Source organism: Botrytis deweyae (genome assembly GCF_014898535.1).
Source record: "Botrytis deweyae strain B1 chromosome Unknown BDEW_010, whole genome shotgun sequence".
Classification (NCBI taxonomy): Eukaryota; Fungi; Ascomycota; class Leotiomycetes; order Helotiales; family Sclerotiniaceae; genus Botrytis; species Botrytis deweyae.
In genome coordinates, this window is record NW_024066217.1 from 947345 (window position 1) to 974608 (window position 27264).

Sequence of the window (27264 nt, forward strand, 5' to 3'; positions counted from 1 at the left end):
GGGCTAGATAGGTAGGTAAGATTACAAGCTAGGTGCAGCATGATGATGGAATCTCGCTTAATTTTGTATGGAGACTCTGTGTTAAATTTCGGTACTTGGCATTTGCTGGCTGTTTCGTGCTTACATCACAGGCTCTTAGGTGTGATCACAATTTTGGTCAACGTTTGTAGAGAGATTGGAAAAGATTAATGTGGGGTTTTGAAAGTGTTGTGATTTTGACTGCGATGAGAAACTCTATATATAATCCTCCTCTTGATAAGTCTTGTGTACATCCAAGTAATCTCCATAAATTTCTCTGTATGATATAAACAGTTCTCAACCTGCACTTATTATCCATCTCGAACGGCGTTATCTGGGTTTCGAAGTGAAATCGAGCTGTTAAACTAATAGTCTTCAATTTATAGGTGCTCCCAAGGTGTTTCCTAATAAAGTACCAAGTTAGTTATTGAAACCGTACAGTATCACAGTAACAGAAAAGAAATCCATACTAAAACAACAAGTCCCACCACATCATCTTTTTGAAAGCATCCCAATCTTGCTCGCCATCAGGCAGAGGGTCCCCAGTGTGTGGACTTGATTTCGTCCAGACGCCGTCCCCTCTGCATGCGGTCTTTGAGACGGCGAAGCACCTTGAGATGAACACTCAACTCTGGTGCTTGGTCCGATTTGCACCAGACCAAGCACCAGAGTTGAGCAGCTCTTAAACTCGTAACGGAAGTATAGTAGGCTTGATAGCTGAAGCTGTATTTGGAAATCAGTTTGTGCGTAATGATATATTATGGACGAAAGATGTACATAAGATTTTCTAGAGCGATCCAGAAAAGTCCAGCACAGGAGCAATGGAAACTTGTATAGTAGGCTTGATAGCTGTTGGTCATTCCACAATGCCGAGATTGAAGAATGAGATGTCATTCCCTGTGAATGGCGTCGATGGTTTGGGTGCTGGTCGATTGAATCGACGTGATTCACAGGGGATGAGGTGCCGCTGAGAGGATCTGTGACCATAATGTTGAGGAGCATCATGTTGATGAAGTCATGAAGACTTTTATGGTAGGCTTGATAGTTGGAGTTGAAGTTTCTATTCCAAGTTTGTTGCGGGTGACAGCAAACTTGGACCTGGTAATGAAGAAGAGCAGATGTTGAAGGACTGGAAGGAAGAGGAAACTTTGATGGTAAGAATCTAATCTTTGTGTAAAAATTCATTGAGATATAATGCAAGTTTGACTTCTGGTTTCTCTTCGATTTTATTGTGTGCTTGTTGAGAATATATGGTTCCTTATCCAACCTATAAGTAGGTAATGGCAAACAAGGCTAGAGCTCGGCCTTCGGGTTCGGGAAGACTTTCAAATCCCGAGATCAAAATTTTCAATTTAACAAGATCGGATGAAAAGCTGTCAAGCTTTTTGTTGGGGGAAAGTGAATTATGAGGAGATACCTATGTCCTTGTGATGCTGAAGTAAGAGACATCTCAATATCTACCTACCTGGTATCTATGTCTTCAGTTTTTTTTTGTATTCATTCAAATAGTTGATGAAGACTTCTTCATGCTCATGTAGCTGCTCCAATTTGAATGCTTTACAAAAGTCTCTCACAGATTAGATACTATGTATTCACAATAAATGGCCAGGAAACTTGTCTGTAAATTTGGTTGATTCTTGGACACTTTTGACCAACATGACTTGAGAATAAGAACTCTAACATACCCTGTCTAACATTAAATACTCACATCAAAGCAATACTTTAGACAGCAGAGCTTATAGAAGTTCGTGCTAGTGATATCTGTCATCTAGACCCTTCCGTCACTCCAAGACAGTCAAGTCATTGAGGCCATTTTATGATATTTTATTCTTATGCAGTGACCCAGAATTTCTTTACAAACCTAAACTTTATAGACAGTAATAATGAGTTGAAATTAATCACAAATAGTCCAGAAAAGATATACCCAAGACCAGAGGCTCATAAGCAAATAGACTCAAGTCAAGATGCAGAAACAATAGCATAAATCTCTCTCCCACAAAAATATCTTAGAAGTGGGGCAATATCTAAAACAGAAATGATCAAGGGGTACATAGTTCCAGAATATCAATAATCTCTCAATAGTAGGCTTGATAGCTGGTTAACTCGAGCTATCACACCTACTATACTGTTTTTGCTCGTTCTGATTTTTGGATCGGTTTGGTATAATTTTTGGATCCCTGGGTGGATACGATCTCCAGAAGATTGATATTGGATTTTGTGTATTTGTGTGATTCTTATGGCGTCTATTCTATGGAAATAGGAACGAGCTTGCTATTGTTTTGCCGCATAAAACTTTGTTTTCACTACGCTAGACATAATCACTCTGCCAGTAAGATTCACTTCAGAAAATAACCAGCTAAACTACAAGATATAGAGATGGATGGTCTCTAAATAGTCAAGTTCGAGTGCCAACTGTAGTATAATGCTCTGCTCAAAGACCTCCAAACTCCAGTATTCCAAGAGATGTAGCACAGAATCTCAAAGTGCATGTCATCATCTAGCAACTATTTTCAAGAATATTAAGCTTTCGCTAGAGCTTGCCTAGATTTTCATTCTTCACATTTTACAAAAACTTACTGTCTGTCATTCTCTTGAATAGTTATTAGAAGCGCCTATAGCAGATGTGCCGTGTGAAATTCTTTATATTTGCTATGTTAACGGGTTAAGTTGCTATCAAAAAGAATCTGCTTTTCAGTGTGAGATGAGATCATTCTCCATGCGTTCTCGAATCGCCCGTATCATCAACACTCAAAGCTACCTATACAGCACCCCCATGTCTATTTTGAACCTCTTTCGCAGCTTTACCGAGCACATCACTTAGTTCCGTAGTCGTGAGTACTTTTGCCACAAACAAGTCTTAAAGGAGCTCAAGTTATCCCCGTTGCTGTTGTAGCAATTCTAACATGGTCAAGAGAAAGATCAAAAGATATATGCATGCCCTCTATTTGACAGCGTGGCACCAAGTTCTTCCGGATAAACAGGTCGATGTGGCTGTCTTGGTGCGTTTCAACTTGCATCATACATAGTCAGCACATGCACGCTGTCCCATTTAGGTGATTTTCCAATTTTTATGTTTGGATGAATTTGTGTAAGATTGAAGAGATCACAATATACGGCAGCGGACTATCTCTACTCTGAAGACTGATAACGGATAGAGAGGTACCGAACTAAATACATTCTATGCAGCTCGTAGTGAGAACGTAAAAAAGGTGCACTAAAGTATCTCATCCTTCCGCGATCAATGGCCTATCGCTTATATTTTGAGTAACCAAAGTATTCGTTGATACCTTTCGGGTTTATCTTTATCTTGAATCTTACTTCTTGGATCTCATTCATGACTCTACCCGACAGAAGAAAAAAAGATTCGTCTGTTTCCTAGACAATGTATAAGATTGGAGAGTAAAATGCTTTTGTATCATTGTCACAGTGCTCCGTGACCTTGAGTTGCATTTTTTCTGCCTACGAAGCATGATTGGCATGATTCTGATCAGGCTGTCTGATCAAGCGAAAGAGGCATCCCTTGACTGAAAATCATTGATAAATGTTCCCCAGAAAAATGGATTCCTACCAATATCTCACCCATGCCTTAAAAATAGAATGGAGGAAGATTAAATGCACATCTCAGCTCGTTAAAATCTGCGCAATGATTGTGATAACTAGCAGCTGGCCGCCTGACTTGATCCCCTATCCACTCTGTCCTCTCCTCCATAGTCATATGTTCAAGAGCCTCCACCCATATAATGTCATTTGTCCTACACTTCCAAGACGTGCCTTTACCTTTTTTCACAGCTGACAAAGGCATGCCAAGGTAGTTGTAGTCATAAGCATGTAGGAGGGCCCGATCTCTCTTATCTAATCTTGCGTACACAACTTCCCACCACCATGGATTCCACTTATCCCTTCTGACTCTACGAAAGCCCACGAATACTCCTAATAATACGCCTGTGGACTCCTCATTTTGATGAGGGCCCGCCACATTTCGTGTTCCCGGAAATCGATACTTGGCGTCTAGAGATCTATGCGTGGGAATAAACCAACCTTGATGTTGCGGATTAATCCCTATGTTGAATACAGGAAAAGGACCGTTGGTTTGACGGACTTGCTTTCTAAAACCCCAATCTATCACATCAGAATAAACGGTACTGTTATTGTCTTCCTGAAAGGATGGTAGAATATTAGGCTTTTGCTTCACTGCGTCAACATAGTCTTGCCACTTCTGTGGGTATGGATAAAAGTCGAAATGTCCCACTTCCGTTCGTGGTTCACGACCCTCTCTTTGCCATTGTTTAGACATCCACCTCCATTGAGGGTTTGCGTTGGCTCTACGATCCCACTGAGGGCCCCATATAGCCTTGTGTACAAGACCTAGCTGTTTTTTCTTCTCTTCATAGGTTTTCATTGGGTTTGCCATCTTGAGCGATGTGATTCAAGCTTTGATCTAGTTGCCAATTTTTCCAGCTCGCTGTTCGCTCATGGGTAGTGGTTCTACAGAGATGGTCCTGAGAACAAAGCACTTTGCGATCGATTATAAACGAATTTTAAGAGAAGATTGTACGCTTTGGGAATCGTTCAACTTTAAGCGATCCCGAGAAAGAATTTACTTTCATGACATATATTTCAGCAATACAAGTAACGATATCAGAAAAGCTAAGCATAAATGATGTTGAAAGCATTGGTGAAATAGATGGCTGAATGTAAATGATAATTAGATATGCACGTGAACTTGTATCAAGAGGATGACTGCACTTGCGAAGTAATCTCAAACATCTAACTTGTGTTGGTACTGTTGTATTCTCTAACTTTTTACTATGTTATGTAGGCTGTTGCGATGTGTTGACATCGAATGCGGTGTGGTTTGGTAACAGAATAAATTGCTTATGTAATCATTATCGTCTCTAACAGCTGCCTTTGGAGTTGTCTGTACCATAATTCCCAGCAGCCATTGATTAATCAATAATGTGAGTACGGATGACCCGGTTACATCGGAGCGATGCGGAAGTAATATTGGTCATTCTGCATGCTGTCGTCACTCTACAAGGTTTTCTCATTTATGAGTATCACTGACTAAGTATTGCTTTTCGTTCCCTCATTCTCTTTCATATCTCATTCCCCTCGTTGTGATTTATATCGCGGATATCAAGACCCAAGATCGAAATGTCGTATCCACCCGTCCCCCTTCCAAATGGTAAGACTCACCATCCAGTTTCTCATCCTTAACTAACATAAAGTAGGCCAAAACTTTACAGCCACTCTGCACAACACCACGTACCCCGCAATCGACTCCGCGACGAAGTCCGACCATAGCAAACACATAGTTTTCATAACAGGCGCTTCGAAAGGTGTTGGCAGAGCTACAGCTATATCATTTGCAAAAGCTGGGGCTGAAGGGATTGCCATCGGTGCAAGATCGGATCTCTCCTCACTCGAGACAGAAATTCAAGAGGCAGCAAAAGCGGCAGGAAAGGCCTCGCCAAAAGTCTTATTGATTAAGCTTGACTTACTCAATCACCAGAGTGTTAAAGACGCAGTCCAGGAGGTTGAGAAGACTTTCGGAAGATTGGATATCTTGATCAACAATGCGGGATATCTAGCAGCCAGTCAATCAATAATTGACTCAGACCATGATGACTGGTGGCAGACATTTGAAGTCAACATACGTGGGGTATATTGGATGACTCGTGGGTTCCTTCCCCTGATGCTAAAGGATGGACTCAAGACAATTATCAATGTAGCCAGTACTGGAGCAAATTCATTGCGACCTGGAGCTAGCGGATATCAAACCTCGAAGTTCGCATTGTTGAGATTGACAGAATTCATAATGACAGAGTATGCAGAACAAGGATTACTGGCATATTGTGTACATCCTGGTGCCGTCAATACAGACATGGCTAAGAAGTTACCGGCATATCTTCACAAAGGTATATTGTATTTCCATAGCTAAATAAAGTGCTAAATGATCGAAGGTTGCTTGCTAATTTCTGAAAACAGTCTTGAGAGATGATCCAGAAGTTGCGGGTGATTCGATGTGCTTTTTATCTCAAGAGAGAAGAGAATGGTTGGCTGGCAGGTACATAAATTGCACCTGGGATATTCCAGAGTTTCTGAGCAAAGAACAAGATATCGTGGAACACGACAAGTTGAAGGAGAGAATGTTATTCTAGACAAAACACCTATGTAGTGACACACTCTTAGCATTGGCTCGAGATTGGCTAAAGTTGCAATGCCTCGGTATCTCGAGCTCTGTTACCAGAATCATTGTTTGAAATATGCCAATAAAAGCACGTACTATGCACTTCACAACTAGGGAAGGTATTCCGATGTCAATTGTTTGTCAATCCCTTGCATGATCTCACATTGTTTGTTCCCGGATTACTTAATCCAGCGTTCCGGCTAAGAATGCGGAGAAAGACTAAAAGGTGGGCCGTGGGGGGAAGCACATTTACCCCAAGCTCTGGACGTCTAAAATACACCACTAACGTCTTGTGTCCTCCTGTGATTACGTTCTGGAAGTTCTAGATGATTTGTCGAGTTTGCTGTCATTGATTACCCCGCTTCGTATTTGAAGCATTGGCTGGCTCATCGAGCGTCAACCCACAAAGAACCATGATTGGTACCACTGCTGCAAAGTCAAGTGGCTTCGTTATGGCCTTTCCCCCGCGGAGGTGATATCGATCGCTAGATTCTCCAGCCATTCATGGACCCGAGATGATTGGTGATTCACTAAACAAGCATTGGCTCCTACAATTGTTTAAAAGACGTCGCTTAAGACAGGCTTTTTACATACAGTTCTGTCTTCAATTATTGTTGCTTCTTCTCAATTGCATATCATCGAGCTTCTAAATTTCTAGGCTGTGCAGCTGAATCACATAATATACAGTTACACGGCCTTCTCTTCTCAACGACCAATCAAACCCAAAGCTGCAGGAGTCATGTCTACCCTTCGAAATGTTTCACGTATCTCAATCAGATGTCTCCGATCCCATCCTCGTCCTCTCACCCGCCCGTTCTCTGTCGTTCCACATCTCTCCAGTCCGCCATCTCAAACACGTCAACCACCTCCTGCGCCAGACGCCGAAAGCGCAGCACTCAAGAGTGGTCAACCCTCAACATATCTAGGGACCAGAAAACGTCTACCCGAATTCAATTTGGTCGATAAAGTAGTGTGTGTTTCTGGGGCTGGCAGAGGATTAGGATTGGTACAGGCGGAAGCTTTATTAGAGGCCGGTGCTAAAGGTGTGCAATTTCGATTACAATTCGAGAACAAATCTAGATTGAATGATTCCATCTGACAAAATAGCATAGTATACGCCCTTGACCGTCTCGAAAGCCCGTCTCCTGATTTCGATCGCATTGCACAGCGCGCGAAGGAAGAACTCGGCACATCGCTTTCATACCGCCGCATCGACGTACGAGATGTCGAGGGTCTAAATTCTATAATTGAGGAGATAGCTCAGAAAGAAGGACGAATGGATGGCCTGATAGCAGCAGCTGGAATACAACAAGAAACTCCAGCTCTGGAATACTCGGCTAAGGATGTCGACCTAATGATGAGTGTTAACGTAACCGGTGTTTTTATGACAGCACAGGCAGTCGCAAAACAAATGGTGAAATTTGGTAACGGGGGAAGTATAGTGCTTATTGCCAGTATGAGTGGAACTGTTGCCAATCGAGTTTGTCTTCCCCTTTCCCTCTTCGACTTAATATCCCTACTAATTAGTGATCTTCAGGGTCTCATATGCCCCGCTTACAACGCATCGAAGTCCGCAGTTCTACAACTCGCCAGAAATCTGGCTAGTGAATGGGGTGAACATAGTATTCGAGTCAACACCATTTCTCCAGGATATATAGTGACAGCTATGGTGGAGGAACTTTTTAAGAAATTCCCAGAGAGGAGGACAGACTGGCCAAAACAAAATATGTTAGGGAGATTGAGTGCCCCGGAAGAATACAGAGGGGCGGCGGTATTTTTGGTTAGCGATGCTAGTAGTTTCATGACAGGTACGTTAAACTTGGATGTTAAATCTATTTGGGAACAAATTACTGACCGGTTTTCTCACAGGCGCGGATTTGAGGATGGATGGCGGACATTCAAGTTGGTAAATGCGTTTTTGAATTTGAAGATCCTGTGATTAGCACGCGGAGCAGGAAGTTTTGGATGAGCCTTTTATTAGCGTTGTATCGGTCTACAAATGATATATAGATACCTAGTGCCAAGTTCTCATTCCCAGTCAAAATAATCAAGACTTCACCTAACAAAAAGAAAAAAAAAGTGTGTTAATGCTTGGAATGTGAAGATTCCGAGACTTACATTTTTTGCTATATTTTGCTATTGTTTATATTGCTGTTTTGCTATTTTGGTCATAGGGCTTCTCAGCTGGTTGGAAGTCGAGTTGCACTTCCTAACCACTGTGCCAACTAATCACGATGTTGTCGGATGCAAAAATGAATATATAGGACAGGCTTAGGGCGGGGCATGAAATGGGTATTTTAAAGAGAGATTCACTGTATGATTGTAAGCAGATTGGTGTATAGCCAAGTTGGGCTGGATTTCAGTTAGGTGTGGGGAGATGGTATGGTTTGATGTATATGGGATGGTAAGTTATGGATGTTAGGATATGGATAGTATTAACATGGCATGCCCAGGCGTACATACTCTCTAAGCCTCTGAATTGCCGAACCCTTCAGACTTTATTCTTGATAATCTTTCATCAAATATATTATTTATCCAAGCAAAAGAAACAGATATACGAAAAAATCTTCTACACAACCTTCCAACTACCCCAAACCCCCCATAATATAATCAACACCCACACATCTCGGTTTCCACAAATCCGTCTCGTCAATTCCCCATCCAGGTCTCCCGGGCCGGTATCCACCGGGTCCATGCTCTCCTCTACCAGGAGGCCGATTATATCCATCGCCAGGCCCAGGTCTATCTCCATACCGATGTTCAGGCGGCGGATGTCGAATTGGTTCATTGCCCCCTAACATCGGCCACATGGGAATATAACATTTTTCATCTGGTGCGCATTTACTTTCACAGCTTGTCCATTCACCGGCCCAGCCGAGCCAGGCTTTTAGTTCTTGTACCCCGTGGATCCAGCGGAGGATTTCTTTTTTATTTGGGGGGGCTAGATTGGATGTTATTTTTGGGTTTGGGGAAGGTTGGTTGAATGTGGTGTTCCAGATCTTTTCGACGGAAAATCCAATGTCGATTAGAATGTTGCAGATTCCGGCTTGGGTTTCTTCGACGGCCCATTTGAGAGAATTTTCTTCGGGTGAAAGATTGATGCCTAGGGAAGGGGAAAGAAGTCGGGTGTGGTGGTAGTGACAGCGGGAATAAGTGGTTTGGAAGAGAGTGGAGTCTCGTTGCCAGATTGAAGGGGCTTCTTTGGGCGATGGGTATTCGAGGAAAGGGAGAAGTAATGAATGAGTCTGGTCCCGAATAGATGACATCCACTTTCTTTCTGCAGTTTCGTTGGATGGCGGAACTGAAGAATAACTTTGTAGGGATTGAAGAAGTTGAGCTAGCGGTGAAGCGTAGGTTTGAACGATTTCGTTGGTCATCGTTGTCCAGTCAATACCAGTACAGTTCGAAGATTGACCGAGTAAATTCTTGAGAACTCTCTCCGAATCCACTTTCATTATTGCTGCTTCGTCTGTACTAATACCGTCTAAAGTATGGGATCTTCTCCTTCGCATCAAAGCGTTCAACGCAGTCATTCTTGCATTCTCATCCTCCGGATTAGCTTTCCAGAACCCTTTGCTTGTCAAATTCAATGTTTCCCTTTCTACTATACCTCGCGCCTTTGCTAGGCTCTCGAATTTGGGAGAGTAGTAGTTGAGGATTCCACATGTGAGCAGCTTGACTCTGTTTTCGCCAAGTCCTGGTCCTTCTCCAGAAGAACCGTAATGAGCAGCAGCGCTTGTAAACCAACCCCATCCTTGACTTCGAAGGAACGGTTCTCTCTCAGAATCATGTCTGAAGTTTGGTGGCATAGCAGGATGATTTTCAGTGGGATTCTTTGTATGTGTAGATTGCGGCGACCGAGTCGTTATAGATGGTAGTGGAAGGTAGGATGTGAGATCCGCTTCTTCCTTTTCAAACATTTCTTCTGGTGTGTTTTGGGGAAGTAAAGGAGCTGTAACATTCAAATGCTCCACTGATCTTAGTGTTTCGCTCTCGAAGTCACACCAAATCATCTCAAATCCAGCATTCATTCTTACAAAACCTTCGACTCCCCAGCCTCTTCCGCCGAGACCTCTTTCGTGCACCCAGGAGCAGAGGCCTCTTGCCCTATCATACTCTTGTACTAAGCCTGGTCCAAAGTGTCCATTAGGATCTGGGCCAGTTACGTTGCCGTAGATGTGGAGCATTTGTGTATCCATTCGACCTGTGCCCATGAGTGTAGCAGATTCACCGTCAAAATAGACGCATTTCGCTGTGCGAGTAGTTTGGAATGTAAGAAGATGGGAATTTCTGGTAGAACCCATAATCCCATAGGCCATTTCACTGAAGCATGATTAGCAAATAGTCTAACCTGGCATCACTCGTCTTTGGCCAGTTTAGAACAGAGCGCGTGATCATGAACGTAATAGCCAGAAGCTATCTAGAATAGTGAGCTAGCTGGAAGGAGAACCATTCATTGACATTACAAGGCTTGCATTTTTGAATTCAATCCGGAAACCATTCATCAAGTTACATCCTTCGAACCCTTTTTTTCTTTTCCTTTTTTTGATTGATTTGGTTTTTTCAGACACCGCACTCGCAAATTAAGATTAGAAACTCACCGGAACGCCGGCTTGGCATTGATCCAGGGGGAAAAGATTGCTAACCGAAGAACAAAAAATAAAACGTTGAAATATACTCACATGTCGAAAGAAACCCATTCTGGACTTTCAGGTAGAGATTCACCATCTCTTCGGCCATGATACACTTTTGTGAGAGGAGGTATTTCACACGGAACAATACTATGCCCGCTCGGAAAGAATGTATTTGGCCACTGTTGAAGAAGTCCGTAAACTGATGCGAAATAATGAGGTGCTGATGAAGAGAAGTTCAATTTCCATTCCGAACTATGGGATCTGATCGACTCCAGAGATTGAAACAGAGGGTATTGAGGTTCAGCAAACGCTGTAACAGAATGGAGAAAAGTTAAACTAAAGACAGAAACATAACATAACACAAACATTATTTCAAAATCGATGAATTCCCACTATGAATTACACATGATGGAAAAGAAAGAATTTGAAGAACCATTTTGAAGAATCCACTTGAAGATTAAAATATAATTCATGCCGCGTAAGCACTGTTGAAGCATTCGTTGCCCTCGAAGATAAGGAGTCTTACCGCCAATCATAACCTTAACCTTGCGATTCAGGCTTGAAGTTTAGGCTAGCTTCCCCAGAAATCATTGAAGCTCATCAGTGCATCCATCATCAAGCTCCATCGATTATTCATTTTCACCAATAACGTTGCCACCAACTTTTATCCCCTCAAGCAATTTGACCTACTGGAAATATGGGAGCTTCGCAATCCAAAAATCTAGCAAAAGCTTCGAAAGCAGCCTCTTTATCAGCTTCAAATACTGCACGCAAATACCCAACTCGAACTCCGCCGCCCTCATCTCCCCGCACAAATGTACAACCAAGTCAACCAAGCCCTTCCGCAAAACTGGGGCCAACTGTTCATCCAGAGGCAAGCTCCTCATCTACAAAGAACCAATGTTTGTTATCTTCTATCAATGACTTCTGGCCCTTCAATTGGAAGTCTTGGACTAGGGATCCGCCTGCTAATGTAATATTTCATAGCGATAAGTTTTGATGCATCCGATCCAGATATTGGTCTCAATTCTCGCCTTCGTGAATTAGGTCCTGTTACACCTTCACCTACTCTCTCCAATTCATCTACTTTCAACCGAGCCTCGGCGCAAGATCCCATCACATCCGGCAACAATTTTATCCCTTCTGCTTCCACACCTTCGCAGTCGATATTTCCAACCGCAAACAATCCTGCGGTTTCACTTCTGGCGGCGAGGTCTAGAATAGCAGAAGAAGCAGAGAGGGACTTCGAGAAAATTGGCAGGAAGGGATTCCAGGGAAGGAAATATCTGGACGTTGCGACTATTCGAACAGTACTGGTTTACAGGTCTGAGGGCATGCCTGATTCCGAAATTGAGGAGAGATTAGAACTCAGACGTGGTATTGTAAAGAGTTTGGGAGGGAATGTGGTGAGTGTGGCAGGTGTATAATTTGAGGGATGAGGGAAATCCAAGGCTCAGATCGAACTCTAAAAGCAAGTCTACAGTGGCGACATAATTTCAGCCACATGGTAGACATTACAACCTGTCTTCGACTGTTCTATTATAAGCTTCGACTAGATATCAAGTTATTGGCCATGCCAATATTGTACAGTATAATGAATTATGAAAGGGCTGGTGAAAGGGCTGGTGAAAAGGAATGAGCGACATTCTAGAAGGTGTATTAGCCACTGTAGGCAGAGATATTGTATTATATGTCACCAAAGAAGATTGCCTATTAAGGAAAGGCAAGGCTCTGTGAACGAACCAAGAATCATTGCTAGAAAGAAGCTATGAGTTGTGTGTTATGTACTTTGATACCCTTGAAAAGGCTGTTTTTACCAATACATAGGCATATTATCACACAGGATTCTGCCTCGACATGTCTTCTTCTAGAATATTGGCTAAGCAGATTTCCTTACTTTTGTGGCCTCTTGCTCTTGAGAACTCTAACATAAAAGTAACTACTTTTCAATAATAAATAGTTAAGTGTTACAATACAAGCAAGGTAACAATTCCATTCTCACAATTCATGTCACAAGCAGATTGCGGGGCATACTTTTGAAGCTATTCTGCCGGGCGGTGTGAAACCCAGACAATTATCAGATTCCTATCTGGTGAACACATCCACTGAAGAACTTTGGATTTAATATAAAATGTACTCTAGCATTTTGGTCTCTTCACTATGCATGAAATCTGTCCATCTACCCTCCATATCTAAATACTCACCTAAAATAAGCACCATCTAATTGGTCGATCACTTTCATGCCGAAAATTGTTCGGTAACTTCCGAGAAATCATGCAACTTTATATCCTCACATCATTGCAACTCTTATCAATATCAAGGGCTTTTGAAGCTCGACAATCACCCTCGCAATGATTGTCCGGTCTCCTATATTTGCTGGTGCTTTACGGCAAAATGGATTGGGAAATGTATGCCTTTCATGCTCCCTTCGAACAGAATTGAGAGGAACCCGAAGAGCTGCGAGGAATTTCTCGAATTCAAATGGTAGGAAAACAACGATAGTGCAAAGATTGGGGACTGGCTATTTCTTTACGAATAGAGATATCTTCGGGAATGCAGGAAAGGGTGGCATGAGTACATCTGTGGATGCACTCAGCAGGAAAGACGTAGATGAGGCAAAAGAAAGGATCGAGAATGGATCTACGACACCGGCCACTGCAGAATTAGAAAACCTGCCACCCCATCGACGAAGGCGGCATAAACAATCACTCGAACAACAAGGCGATAAAGAATTCCTTCCTGAGAATGCTTCCACCATCCATGCCGACCGCGCGAGCGCACTTCCACAATCTTCCATAAAACGACTATTATCAGTCCTCTTGTCACTCACCAAACCCCGCCTTTCTATGCTCGTCGTTCTTACCGCATGCTCAGCATATACATTATACCCAGTACCCTCACTTTTATCCTCGACACTTCTTGAAACGCCCAGTTTGAGCCCCCTTACCCTTCTCTTCCTTACGACCGGCACGGCCCTATGCGCCGCTTCCGCAAACACTCTCAATATGCTTTATGAACCTAAATACGACGCGCAAATGTCACGAACACGAAATAGACCTCTTGTTCGAAAACTTATTTCGCCTGGTGGAGCTTTACTTTTCGCAATTGCGAGTGGAGTTGTTGGTGTGGGGGGGTTATATTATGGGGTCAATCCCACCACTGCGTTTTTGGGTGCTTTGAATATTGGGCTATATGCTGGTGTTTATACGCCATTGAAAAGAGTTACAGTCTTCAATACTTGGGTCGGTGCAATAGTTGGAGGTATTCCTCCATTGATGGGATGGACTGCTGCGGCTGGACAAACTTCCTCACATCTTTCTTCTTCCTCAACACCTGAATGGCAGGATTTGCTGCTTGGACCAGATAGTGCAGGAGGTTGGTTACTAGCAGGATTGCTGTTTGCATGGCAACTTTCGCACTTTATGCCTTTGTCCTGGTCTATTCGTGAAGAATACAAAGGTGCCGGGTATAGAATGTTATGTTGGGTTAATCCTTCCATGAACGGTCGCGTGGCTCTTAGATATAGTATCGCATGCATACCCCTATGCATTGGACTTTGTTATGCGAATGTAACTGAATGGACATTCGCAGCAGCTAGCATGCCTGTAAATGTATGGTTGGTACGAGAGGCCTACAGGTTCTGGAAATACGAGGGCCAAAAAGGAAGCGCTAAAAAGCTTTTCTGGGCAAGTGTTTGGCATTTACCAGTCGTACTTGTCTTGGCAATGGTAGAGAAAAAGGGATTGTGGAGTAGAATTTTGTCGGCGATTTTTGGACAGAGAACAGAGGATGATGAGGAGTGGGAATATGTGGACGAGGACGGGCATGAGGAAATACCTGTACAGAAATTGCCTGTCCCAGTAGTCGCCTCGGTAAATTCGAGTAGATAAACCGAGCGGAAGAAAGATTTGTATGTTGATAGAGATTCTTTTATCCATCTCTACTTTTGTACTTTGTGTGTACAATATTTTCGCGTTTGGTTTTGTAGATATGAACCTACCAGCGGGCGTGCAATGTTAGAAATATCAGTATGTTTTGACATTGTATCTCTTAATCATGAGCTATATTATAGTCCGTGCAATACACCTTGTATGAAGAAATCTGATTGGTTAGATTGGCTCTTATAATACTTTATTAATTACTCTGTTTATAAAAAGGAATCTTGATTTCAAATTATAGTTTTTCAAAAACATTAAGAAAGTAAAGATTAGAAATTAATACATATTATTTTCTTTAAGGTTTCGAAATAGAAATAATATTAAAAAGATTTTATATTAAAGATTGAACATAAATGTATAATTAAATTCCAAGTATTCTGATATTCTGATTGGTCACTAAGATCCCTATTAAGCGAGGGCGCCGAATGTTCTTTCGTTCTATTAATAACGTAATCTTTATCTCTCAAGATTCAGGTCTATCTACTTCTCATCTACACTTCCTATCACCGTCTTGTTTTTATTTTTGCGTTTCGATACGGTGCGCAAATGTGGAACTGGTTCTGGAACCAAGTTTCAAGATCTAGCGTGTTATGTCATAATGGCGACTACTGACTCTCATTCAGAGAGATGCTTCAGTGTGGTGAATACTGCTTTTCGGCGCAGATATGACTCTTTTCGGAGAGTGGAATATGACTTCGTTTGGAGATATCACAATGAGTCCTGAAAGATCCCCAAAAAAGAAAACTCGATTCGATTTTAATCGACAATAATGACTCTCTTGAAGAAGAAAAGGGCATGGAATGACTGTATGAGCATACTACCCTCGACACAAAAGTCACCACATTCCCTTCTGTTTAGAAATTCTGACCTTCCACCTACAACCTCAACTCCACAACCTCCACTACAATTCAAAGATCCTGTTTACAATCAAATACAAAAACATCTTCAATCAAATCAAAATTCCATCACAGAGTGCTTCGATACTTGACGTTTACGGATTACGCTCTTCTCATCGCCATTACATCAACAAGTGTTACAGGTTTACAAGATACCGATCTAATTTGATCTTACCGTAAGCCTCCTACGAAGCCATTTGTCGTATAATTATTTGACTTGAATCAGTCGAGTATTCGTGCCAATAGACCCGTCTCAGAGCATTCAATATCTTCCTATCGCCATCTATTCCGTTTATTACAAGATGTGTACGACAATGCTTGTCAGAGGACCGTGCTGGTGTAAGGACAAGAATGGTAAGAGCAATAATGGTAAGAAAGTTAACCTGTGGGAATATTTGAGACCATGCAACAATGTGAAGGGTGGAGGCTCGCACGATAAGTATGAGCTACCTTTTCAGGGCATAATCCCAGAAATTGAAGAAGGCACTTGTGATAAATGCCTTGACTTGAGAAAAAAAGCGCAAGAAAAGAAATGGGAGGAGGAACAAAGAGCACAAATAGAAGAGGCAAGAAGAGTGGCAGAAGAGCGAGCAGCCCAAGTAGCAGCGCAAGGAGACAATCAAGGAGACAATCAAGAAGAACATCAAGGAGAACATCAAGGAGGATATCAAGAAAACAATCAAGGAGGATATCAAGGAGAATATTAAGGAGACAATCAAGGAGGATATTATGGAGGATATTAAGAAAACAATCAAGGAGGATATCACAAAGGCGATCAAAGAAGCTATCGAGGAGGCAATCAGAGAATCTATCAAGATTCCCATCAAAGTCGTTCTCGCAGAGTTCATCGAGAACGCAATCGCTGATTAGTATCCGGTAGAAGAGAAGCTACAAAACGTTGAAGCTGGAGTAGGGGCGAGCTCTATTAACTTCTCGTTTTGTACAGTTAAATTGGAATTATGCGTTGGACTTTCGTAAAAAAGTACAGAGATTTTATCCTCCGCCCGGTCAGTCTGGAGCGTCGAGTAAAAAAATACAAATCTTTTATCCATTTTTATCAGGTTGTTTGATGTGTAATGCATTGCAGTACCTATGAGTGTAAATTTCGATGTCTCATTACACTTATAACCGATTTCACTCATATCCATCTTCTGTCCATCGTAAGTGTAGTGATATACCTTTATACGACTCTATATAGTCACTGTGATTTCTTACAGGATCGAGTGATTCACGAAGAGCAAGTGCCGGATGCATATCAGAACCCACGTTCATACTCTGTATAACATGCCTTGTTCTATATAACGAACTCCTATCATTCAACAGCTGAATTGCTCTTCGACTTATATGACTCTTTTGGTAGAGGAAAGTCATTGACTTTGAATACACAGAGTTGACTCCCTTCTGATAAATCACCATGACTCTTTTTTTGGAGATGTCCAAGTGACTCTACAAGAAGAGAATCGCAGTGACTGTCTTTCCATAATTCTTAATGACTGTGTGAGCCTAGTATCCTCAGCACAAAAGCGTTCCGTTTCCTCTTGTGGAAGTATCCGACCCTCGATCTTCAACACCATCCACCAATTCGCACAACTTTCAAACTTCGAACATTCAAGACTTCTGGAAATAACATTACTTTCCATCAATATCATACTATTATCCTCGATTACTCGCTGCCTCCACAGTTCTAAGAAATCCTACGTCCCTGTAGTTGCTACAGACCTTCGAATTATCTCGACCGTCATCATCATTGGCATCATCACTATTTGGTTGAATTCGAAGAGCATCCACATCTACCCACGTCTAACGTACAGTAAGAGTTCACAGCTAGTAATATCGGACCCTCTTTGGCTAATGACACTTGTAGATTACTATTTTGATTTGATCGTTTCTCAAAACATCAATTCAAAATGTGTTGTTACTACACAGTGCGAGGATATTGCTGGTGTAACAAAAACAACGGCAAATATGTTAAAGTGAAGCATTCAGACTTACCTTGCACAAACGTGAGTAACGGATACGCTTGTGAGAAGAGAGATCCTGAAATCTTTCACGACTACGGCACATGCGGGGTATGCGAGGGAAAGAGCCCGGAGCAGAGAAAAGCGGAGGCAGCAGCGGAAGCAGAGGAAGCCTACAAACGAGCCGGATTTATCTGATATTCTAGTGAAGGACAAAATGTTGTGAGAGGATCAGGGGTGAGACGAGTCCTATTTGTGTTGTCGGTTTCTTTTGTTTGCATTGGATTTTCAAGGGGTTACTTGTGACGTTACTCGCCCAGTTAGAGGGTCGAGCATTCGGAACAAGTTCAAGTCCTTTTCACATGGATATGCGCTGGGTTTTCGTGGAGGTTAAGGAAGCCCTCTCCTCCGCCTGGAGCGTCGAGTAGAGGAATACAAGCATTTTACACGTTTTAGTCCTGTGCTCAAAAAGAAATATGTGATGCAGTCCATTGCCATGCACGTAGATTTTCAATCCAATATCCAGTAGGACACATATTGGCTCCGTCCTCACTGATGATCTAGGTATCAAAAGTACAGAGATGCATTTCCTACCCCAACCTATCCTGATTTCACTGTGTGCCGTATCGTCAGTATCGTTGATGATGAATTATGAATCTCAATTCAGAGATCTACAACAGTCATCCGAGGGGCTTTGAGTCAAATCAAGGTCATTAAATTCACAATACTCATTGTGCGCCCGAACAAATCATGATAGGCCTACAACCCATGCGGCATATCACGTTTTTTTGTCGAAAATGAGTCAGGGGGGTGAATATAACATCATAGAACAGCATTCAAAGAGCAGAATGAATCTTTTTGTAAAGAAATAAGTTTGACTCCTTTAGAATAATTGTAATGAAATGACTATATGAATATAGCGAAATATGCACAAAAAGCCTTCAGTCCTCTTTCTGTATAGAGATTTCATCCTTCAAACTACAGCACATTTCCAAATCGTCACACTGACTTCCTCGATTATCTTACTGCTTCATATTTACGAACCACTTCCTGTCTCCACGTTCCTGAAAACGCCTACACTTTCTGTGTTTCCTCCGGACTTGCGAGTGAACTCTCAACGTCATTGTCGCTAGCATTATCACATCATTACCCATATCATCATCAAATTCTCGGGACATCCACCGAAGAAAGTTGTTTTGTAATACCGCACTTTTAACGCGACATTCAGGACAGACCGATTCATCGCACTTATAGAATGACTTCAACCATCAGATTTCCTCCCCCTCTGTGCCCAACGTGCAGATTACATATCTATGCCGGACCATGCTTTTATAACGGCAGGGGAGGCGAACTTTTCGAATTATCCAGAGGTGTAATACGATGCGGAATTGGAGTTGATCACCCCCTTCGTGAAGAAATAATACATTATCATAGGAAATGCACATATTGTCAGGGTGAGAAGTCAAAAGCAAAAGAGGGAGATGAGAGAAGGAGGAAAGATGAGGAGAGAGAGGAAGAAGAGAGAGAGGCGCTAGCGATGGTGAGAAGAATAAGACAGAGAGAGAGAGAATCGAGAGAGGAGAAGGAAAGAGAGGAGAAGGAAAGAGAAAGTTGGAAGGAATGGAAATCGGAGAAGAAAAGAGAAAAAGAAAGAGAGGAAAGAATAAGAAAGGAAAGAGAAAGAAAGGAAAGAGAAAGAAAGGAAAGAGAAAGAGAGGAAAGAGAAAGAGAGGAAAGAGAAAAGAGAGAAAGGGAGAAGGAAAGAGAAAGGAGAGAAAGGGAGAAGGAAAGAGAAAGAGAGGAAAGAGAAAGGAGAGAAAGAGAGAAGGAAAGAGAAAGAGAAAGGGAGAAGAGAAGAGAAAGGAGAGAAAGGGAGAAGGAAAGAGAGAGAGAGGAAATAGAAAGGAGAGAGCGAGAGAAGGAAATAGAAAAGAGAGAGCGAGAGAAAGAGAGAAGGAAAGAGAAAGAGAAAGCGAGAAGAGAAGAGAAAGGAGAGAAAGGTAGAAGGAAAGAGAGAGAGAGGAAATAGAAAAGAGAGAGCGAGAGAGAGAGAGCGAGAGAAGGAGGAGCAGGCGAGCTGGGAAAATCGCGAAGTGAGAGAAGCCTACGATGCGAGAATCCAAGGGGAGCTGAGATCAACCAATCATGGAATCGACTACTGGTAGAAATATGATGATTGAGGGGACGCTCCAAACATGAGCATGGATCAGTGATGGGCCCAGTTGCTATGTAGCTATTTGCGTTGGACTTCGATTCAAGGTGTAGAAATGTCAGCCTCCGCCTGGTGCGTCGAGTCAATGAATACATCCATACCTATTGAACATTTTGAACACTTTCTTTCGTGTGCAATTCAGTGCAGTGCATATCAGCATTGACTTGGCTACCGTGTCATACCTAGGTACTCATGGTTGATCCGTTCACATTGATATTATATACGTTGCAAGTGCGCAGATGTGCTTTTTACCTCCACCTTACCTCACCTAACCTAACGTCAGAACATGCTATGTTATGAATACTCAATAACAAGTCTGAGTCCAAGAACCCACAAAAAGCTTTCTGCGTCAGACAAATCCTCAATCAAATTGAGTCAGTAAAGCTATGATAGTCACTGGAAGCTTGGCCAGTCATGCCGGTCCTTCAAATTGTACAGCATACAATTGTTCGGCGAAATGACTAAGGGGTATGAATATTGCATCTAGCACAGGAATGACTCTTTTTGGAGAACAGAATGAGTCTTTTGGTCGAAGAATAAGCATGAGTTCCCGAGAATAAATTCGATAGAATGACTGTATGAGCATAGCGAAATGTGCACAAAAGGCCTCGAGTCCCCTTTCTGTACAAAGATTTTCCCCTTCAATCTACAACAGAATTCCAAAATCTCAAATCGACTTCCTCACATTTCAAGAATAAAAACGACAAGACGTTTCATCAAAACCAGTTTATCAAAACCAGTTTATCATTATTTAATACCCCGCTGCATCGAATCTACGAATCACTCTCTTCCTTCTGTAAGAATATCCACTCTAATTTTCCATGTCAATCCACGATGTCTTTACAGAAAAATTTCAATCATGATCTAACCGTGATAACATAGACCTGCTTCAAACCTATTCGCCTCTCCCATCTATGCGAAATGTGTCTTTTATTGTGTCCATGGAAAGAGTGCGTGTGCAAAAACGCTTTCAGAGACAACACAATTCACAGACTTTGGGTGCCGGAATGCAACCAAATCGAAACATTCTGTCTAGATGTAGCAATGGGTCTGAAAGAGCACACTCCAGAGTTTTGGAAGAAGAAAGAAAATTGTAAAATTGTATTACAGAAATGTGAAGAATGCTGGGTGCGAGTTAACATGATCAAATGGAAGCAAATGGCAGATAAAGCAGCATTGGAAGCCAAAGTTCAAGCAGATAGAGTAAAAGCAAACGCGGCAAACTAAGCAAATTAAGAGTGATTTTCGCGTCATTAGAAGAGGGCAAGGCCATATCGAGGGCTCCAAGAGGTCGGTACGGTATCTGATATTGGAAGGAATCAAAAGTGTTAATGGCAGGCTGGTGGAGAGTCTGGTCATCAGGTCGGTGGATTTTCTTGTTTGCATAGGATTTTGGAAGGGTCAGTCTGATTCATCGTCCTCCGCATAGTCATAGCGTTGAGCTTTGGAATGAGTACAGATCCTTTTTGAAATTCATCTTAGATGAATGCGCGTTGGACTTTTGTAGAAAAGCTTAGTATTGCACCCTCCGTCTAGTCACTAGAGCTAGAGCGTCAAGTCTTCAAAATGAATACAAATTTTCTACATACATTAGTTGTTCAAGAATCAAAACGACAAGACGTTTCATCAATACCAGATTATCATTATTCCATACCCCGCTGCATCGCATCTACAAATCACTCTCTTCCTCCTAACATAATTCACACCTTCTACCGGTACAACAATCCCTCAGTTCAACCTCTCACTGTCATATCAGCATCTTGTCATCAACAAGTTCTCAAGCCTCCCATTTCTATTGATATCAAACTTACGGTGAGATTCCAAGTCTTTGTTTATACGCACTTCAATTGTATACTGAACAAAAACCACTAGTACCATCCTCAAAACTCATCGTCTCTCACCTATTCAAAATGTGCTGGATTGAAGCGAGACATGCACCCTGTTATTGTAACAGAAACATTCGTACTGATGTTCTCGTGGAGACCGTTCTTGTCAAGTGTGTAGAGGCAAGGTTTATAGAACATAATCCGCCACTGGTGCTTCAGGTAAAAGATAAATGGACTTCGAAATGTCCAGTGTGTCAGAGTAAAAAGGCGATTAAAGGAAGTGAGGTATTTGAAGCTGCTACAATTCTTCATAACATGAGAAATGGGAAATAGACAATGACAGAATGTTGATGGCAGGTTGGTGGTGAGACGGTTCACCATCTTGATGTTTCTTTTTTTGGTTTGCGTTGGACTTTCGTAGAAAAGCTTAGTATTGCATCCTCCGTCTAGTCACTAGAGCGTCGAGTCTTCAAAATGAATACAAATTTTCTACATACATTAGTTGTTCATGAATATGTACTTCAAAGTTTCATATAAAATCCATATATCTCCTCAAACATTATAAATCACAACAATAACAACAACAACAACAACCCAACTACGAAATCAAAAAAACCATACACATCATTCATATTAATCAAAATTCGAACAAGAATCCCTTCCCTTCCCTTCCCTTCCCTTCCCTTCCCTTCCCTTCCCTTCCCTTCCCTTCCCTTCCCTTCCCTTCCCTTCCCTTCCCTTCCCTTCCCTTCCCTTCCCTTCCCTTCCCTTCCCTTCCCTTCCCTTCCCTTCCCTTTCCTTTCCTTTCCTTTCCTTTCCTTCCCTTTCCTTCCCTTTCCTTCCCTTTCCTTTCCTTCCCTTTTCTTTCTTCTCATACAACTTATAAAATATAAACCCCTATCTGAAAACTAGCATATAACAATCTAGAGAAAAAATATCTACAAATCTTGAATATTGCAGACTAAATCCAGTCCTGTGTTGTATTGCATATAATATCGATCGTGCAAACTAATCTACTGGTCTGGGAGAAACAAATCATACATATAGTCTACCGGTACTTCTTACACTACCACTTCCACCTCCACTTCCACTTCCACTTCCACTCCCAGATTCCAAAATGACAATTCTGCAACTCTATACATAACCTTATATATGCCCCATATTCCCCCATTCAAATATACATACAATACAATACAATAAATACAAAACCAACTCATAGCAAACACAAAAAGAAAAACTCAAAACTCAAAAACTCAAAAACTAACAAAAAAACAGAAGAATAAGAATCAAGAGAAGGATTGATATATAATTGCCTATATGTATAAAGAAAATAGAAATCATCATAAACCAATTCTCTCCACATCAATGTAGAAATTTGGATAGTGGAGAATCACTTACTACGTGATTATGAAATGCTTTTTCTTGTGGTATATGTATCGAGATTTGGGATACGATGTTGATATTGATGTTGATATTGATGTTGCATTTTCGATTCCATTGGTGCTTGTGATGATGGGACGGTAGTGGGATGGATGGAGGGATGGATAGCATGGTATAGTATAATACATGAACATAAACAAGAACATAAACATGAATAAATTCTCCATGACTCCAAGAAGAATTGTACATGACAGAGTTGAGAAGATACTACTCATCTGTGTGTAACCAAGACGAGAAATTGCAGGTTTCCAATATTGCAACGTGGAGATTAGACAAGTAAGAGCACACACAGTAGGAGACCACTCGATACCAAGGTATTCCTTTTCGTTCTCTAGATTGCATGCTAACATCATTACTTGCATCAAAATTCTGTTCAATCTATTCCCCTTGTAGAATCTAGTAATTGACTTGGGGGGGTGGGGACCCCATGTGTCTAGGTATCTGCACATCTCACAGTCGCAGCACTAATGTAAAAGATCTGTCGGGCGTACAGGAAGCAACTAGCCCTCGACAAGATCGAGGGGACTTGGAATTTCCCGCCAGCAAAACTCTCATCTCCATGCCAGTCTCAAACGCAAAACATAAGGAGCGCCAACGAGACTTCGGTACATGAAGCATCTAGACCCCGGATTCAAGACTCCTTGTGACCATCCTCGCCTGTTTTCTCCTGATTGCTAGTGGCAGCATGCGGATTCGTCTCGGGCTGCGCCGAGCCCTGAGCCTCGAAGCTCGCTAGGAGATCGTCTATCTTCTTTTCGAGGTTGGTGAGGTTAGATTCGAGCATCTGTGCTGTCTTTTCGCCGCCTAGAAATCGCGTTGTCAGGGGTCATTCGATCGAGACGACGATGTGTGAGTTATGCAGACTAGGTGAAGAGACGCATGTCTAATATTCAGGGTCGCGTGGCAGAGGGTATAACGCAAAGGGAAGACTATGACAAGAAACCATTGGTGGAAAACGCACGTTGAAGTTCTTTCAAGGCCTAGAATTGGGGAATGGTTAGACAGGGGTCTTTCAGATGCAGTTCTGGACTGTTGGGGGCGTGGAAGCTCAGGATGGCATTCTCTCTCCGAGACGGGTTTTCGCATTACATATTTGAGAATGCCCATGGGAAAAGGGTGAGGAAATCTAGAAGTACATGATGGATCACACGGGAATCTGCGAACGGACAGGAAGCGTCTGTACGGTGTATGTGGACGCGCAGGTATGCAAAGACATTTGGGTGGTGAAATGACTCGAGAAGCAGAACATGTGGAAATCGAGCAATCATGATCAACATACCTGGGCTAAATCTGCATCTGAGGTGGCAACATCACCATTTTCGGAAACGGCCTTGGTGTGATTGTTTGATGAAGACATTGTGTTTGTGATTTGATTGAATTATCGTCTCGAGGAACACTTAGGACTTGGGACGTTTCGGAAGCACGGTGCGTTAGGTTATCGATAAGTTGGTGGTTTGATGGTCAGCTCAGCTCAGTGCAGTGCTTGCCTTGCCTACCTAGGTAGTGCTTGGGTCTTAGTTACTTGGCGTCGGCAATCGGATCGTTTTAAGCTGGGAATGTATGTTAGAAGTTCGCTTGGACCCAAAATGGAAAAGCAGGTATGTATCGACTTTGATGGACGGAGGAGATACGAGATCTTTCGCAGGTAAATGGGGGTTTCTGTTGATGGAAATGGGCAAATGAGTAATAGAGTAATAGAGTAATAGATGGGGGACAAAGAATTAAACTTTGGCATCGTACCATCATGCCATGTTTCATGGGAGTCGGACATTTCAACATCACCTTATCTTGCCCCGGTGTCATTCATGGCTTATACTTGGTCATCTTACGAGTACAAAGAGTGGCATTCCCAGTTGCTATCAATGCTCGAGGAGATGGATAGGATAGGATAGGATAGGATAGGATAGTAATCATCAATCAAGATATGTCAATGGTAATCTAGTTACCTACTGGTGACCTGGTACATCGTACATACCTCGTGCTCATGTATACTTCGTACACTCCCACAACATAAGCAATGAAAGAAATCCCATGACGCCGACACAGATCGAAGATAATTAGTGCAACAACAATATAAGGATCTATTTCCGATCATCGATCTTATTTATTCATAGGAGAAACTTTCCGACCCCGACCTTTCTCTCATCTTGTGTAACCCAATGTGGTTCTTTCCTTGTCTTTCTCATGCTTGATTGGGTGTACCTACCTAGGCGAGCTAGGTAAAGAAAGAAAGAGAGAAAGACATGGGAATGAAAATGAACATGGAAATGAACATGGATATTTGAATAGGCAGATTATGTGAAGGATCGCATTTTCCCAACAGTTCGATGGCTTGCTTGCTGACTTGGCAGCCGGTGGTCTCTAGTCCTCTCTCTACGCACGTCCTGGCAAAACGATGATTTTATTAACTTTTGGGTGCCACCACCTGCATAACGTCACGAGTAATGGGAATCAAAGTATAATTCTTGACAGCGTGCTGGTGAGAGGGTTTTGAAAGGTTTGATGGGGTAAAACAGTTTGACCTCACTAGACCCAATGTAGTATGGAATACACGTGGAAGTCAACAGAGAAGGAAAGTTTAAACAAGACACTGCCTACTTGCTAGTTGCTAGTTGCTACTTGCTACTTGCTACTTGATACTTACTACTTGATACTTACTACTTGCTACTTACTACTTGACTGTGATGAAGATGCTAGGTAGCTCGATGTGGAAGGATGGAACCGAATATATTAAAGAAGGAATTGAAAACGAATTCCAACAAAAAGGCATATTTCACATATTTCAAATATTTCACATATTTCACATATTTCACACCAATACCTTGCAAGACTACCTAGTATCTACCTGTGGAACTGTGAACGGGAGATCGTACCTCGGGCCTATCCAGCTAAAGTTAACCGGAATTCTTAGTTGTACGGACTCCGGCCATGCATTGCAGGTGGGTGTGGGTGTTCGGTATCACATCTCAATGTGGGCACTGGGCACTGGGCACTGGGCGCTGGGCATTGTGGGCAGTGATGATGTATCTTCGTAGGTATCTATCGGTCAATCACGAATCACGATTAATCATGCCATTTTTGAGAAACGGATATCAAATTCCAATGTCGGTGCTTTGATGTGCGATGTGCGTCGATACCTCCATACACTTTTTGCGAATAATAAGCTTATTGGGTTACTTAGCTAGATATCCATCAATGAGGGCGCTCATTCTGATTAATATACCCATCCATCAAATCCATCATGGGGATGATCTGGAATGTTGGGATGCAATTTGATAGGCAGTCAATATCATCCATCCCCAGTCGTGATGACATGAAAAGTATTCAAGATTCAAGAATGAGCGTTGCGTGAGAATACGGTAGACCGCAATGACTCAAGTGAGCAAGCGACATCGACGATTGGAAAATCGATTGGCCGACAATGCACCATGGCCTTACTTCATCCACACTAACCCAACTACCGGTCTTCACACGGCCACGAAACATCGTCATTCGAATCCGATGCTCCTGAACTTCAATCTTGTTACCGTTTATATCACGTCCTATGGAGGTAGGGGGGCAAGTAATATGGATGGTCCCAATCTTACACATCCATCCATCCATCCATCCATCCAGTGCGCCATCCTCGATGACTCCCTTTACATCGACGTTGAATCTCTGGGTGATGAAGAGTAGTTGCCACATGGTTGTTTCACAGTTACCTTGTTACCATAGAACCTTGACATCGGGGAATTTATGGAAGAGTGAGATTGAGATTGAGAGTGGGAGATGGAAGGATGGAAAGATGCAAAGATGCAAAGATGCAAAGATGCAAAGATGCAAAGATTGAAAGCTCTAGAATTGCTGTCGCTAGAATCTAGATGCCTACCATTCTCGTACTGTACTGTACTCTCCTCCTCTAACCACATTGAGTAGGAGTTCTGGGTGTGTGGTAAAAGCTGTGAGCTGTGAGCTGTATGTATGGTACAAGATCTCGAGTGCTAATAATAACCTGACTGGGGAAATGGGAAATGGGAAATGGCAAATGGGAAATGGAAGTCTCTCGGAGGAGAGGTAGTACTAGGGAGGTCGATACCAGATGGGTACAAAGTAGATAGGTACGTCGTATTCTACACGCATCGACAACTGCTCTCATATGGAATGAAGCTTCGG

At 42.3% G+C, this 27264-nt stretch overlaps 11 protein-coding genes across 11 annotated transcripts; 7 read left to right on the plus strand and 4 right to left on the minus strand.

The window, feature by feature from the left end:
- Window positions 1–545: 545 nt before the first annotated feature.
- On the minus strand, window positions 546–878 carry EAE98_005355 (uncharacterized protein; the record flags this gene model as incomplete). Its single annotated transcript, XM_038952977.1, has 2 exons — window positions 546–741; window positions 796–878. The coding sequence occupies 2 exons, from the start codon at window positions 876–878 to the stop codon at window positions 546–548; spliced, it is 279 nt and encodes a 92-aa protein (XP_038810819.1).
- Window positions 879–3604: 2726 nt separating this feature from the next.
- Window positions 3605–4429, minus strand: EAE98_005356 (uncharacterized protein; the record flags this gene model as incomplete). The annotated part of the gene is made up of 1 exon (XM_038952978.1): window positions 3605–4429. One exon carries the CDS (start codon window positions 4427–4429, stop codon window positions 3605–3607), a length of 825 nt encoding a protein of 274 aa, XP_038810820.1.
- A 743-nt stretch (window positions 4430–5172) lies between these two features.
- On the plus strand, window positions 5173–6179 carry EAE98_005357 (uncharacterized protein; the record flags this gene model as incomplete). The annotated part of the gene is made up of 3 exons (XM_038952979.1): window positions 5173–5203; window positions 5250–5936; window positions 6007–6179. 3 exons carry the CDS (start codon window positions 5173–5175, stop codon window positions 6177–6179), a joined length of 891 nt encoding a protein of 296 aa, XP_038810821.1.
- Window positions 6180–6947: 768 nt separating this feature from the next.
- Window positions 6948–8118, plus strand: EAE98_005358 (uncharacterized protein; the record flags this gene model as incomplete). The annotated part of the gene is made up of 4 exons (XM_038952980.1): window positions 6948–7251; window positions 7321–7688; window positions 7746–8016; window positions 8078–8118. 4 exons carry the CDS (start codon window positions 6948–6950, stop codon window positions 8116–8118), a joined length of 984 nt encoding a protein of 327 aa, XP_038810822.1.
- A 675-nt stretch (window positions 8119–8793) lies between these two features.
- EAE98_005359 (uncharacterized protein) lies at window positions 8794–11210 on the minus strand (the record flags this gene model as incomplete). The annotated part of the gene is made up of 2 exons (XM_038952981.1): window positions 8794–10531; window positions 10891–11210. 2 exons carry the CDS (start codon window positions 11208–11210, stop codon window positions 8794–8796), a joined length of 2058 nt encoding a protein of 685 aa, XP_038810823.1.
- Window positions 11211–11539: 329 nt separating this feature from the next.
- On the plus strand, window positions 11540–12269 carry EAE98_005360 (uncharacterized protein; the record flags this gene model as incomplete). Its single annotated transcript, XM_038952982.1, has 2 exons — window positions 11540–11744; window positions 11830–12269. The coding sequence occupies 2 exons, from the start codon at window positions 11540–11542 to the stop codon at window positions 12267–12269; spliced, it is 645 nt and encodes a 214-aa protein (XP_038810824.1).
- Window positions 12270–13193: 924 nt separating this feature from the next.
- Window positions 13194–14732, plus strand: EAE98_005361 (uncharacterized protein; the record flags this gene model as incomplete). The annotated part of the gene is made up of 1 exon (XM_038952983.1): window positions 13194–14732. The coding sequence occupies one exon, from the start codon at window positions 13194–13196 to the stop codon at window positions 14730–14732; it is 1539 nt and encodes a 512-aa protein (XP_038810825.1).
- Window positions 14733–15990: 1258 nt separating this feature from the next.
- Window positions 15991–16383, plus strand: EAE98_005362 (uncharacterized protein; the record flags this gene model as incomplete). The annotated part of the gene is made up of 1 exon (XM_038952984.1): window positions 15991–16383. One exon carries the CDS (start codon window positions 15991–15993, stop codon window positions 16381–16383), a length of 393 nt encoding a protein of 130 aa, XP_038810826.1.
- A 2506-nt stretch (window positions 16384–18889) lies between these two features.
- Window positions 18890–19663, plus strand: EAE98_005363 (uncharacterized protein; the record flags this gene model as incomplete). Its single annotated transcript, XM_038952985.1, has 1 exon — window positions 18890–19663. The coding sequence occupies one exon, from the start codon at window positions 18890–18892 to the stop codon at window positions 19661–19663; it is 774 nt and encodes a 257-aa protein (XP_038810827.1).
- A 4080-nt stretch (window positions 19664–23743) lies between these two features.
- EAE98_005364 (uncharacterized protein) lies at window positions 23744–24469 on the minus strand (the record flags this gene model as incomplete). The annotated part of the gene is made up of 3 exons (XM_038952986.1): window positions 23744–23916; window positions 24074–24092; window positions 24392–24469. 3 exons carry the CDS (start codon window positions 24467–24469, stop codon window positions 23744–23746), a joined length of 270 nt encoding a protein of 89 aa, XP_038810828.1.
- Window positions 24470–26481: 2012 nt separating this feature from the next.
- EAE98_005365 (uncharacterized protein) lies at window positions 26482–26787 on the plus strand (the record flags this gene model as incomplete). Its single annotated transcript, XM_038952987.1, has 1 exon — window positions 26482–26787. One exon carries the CDS (start codon window positions 26482–26484, stop codon window positions 26785–26787), a length of 306 nt encoding a protein of 101 aa, XP_038810829.1.
- Window positions 26788–27264: the final 477 nt, after the last annotated feature.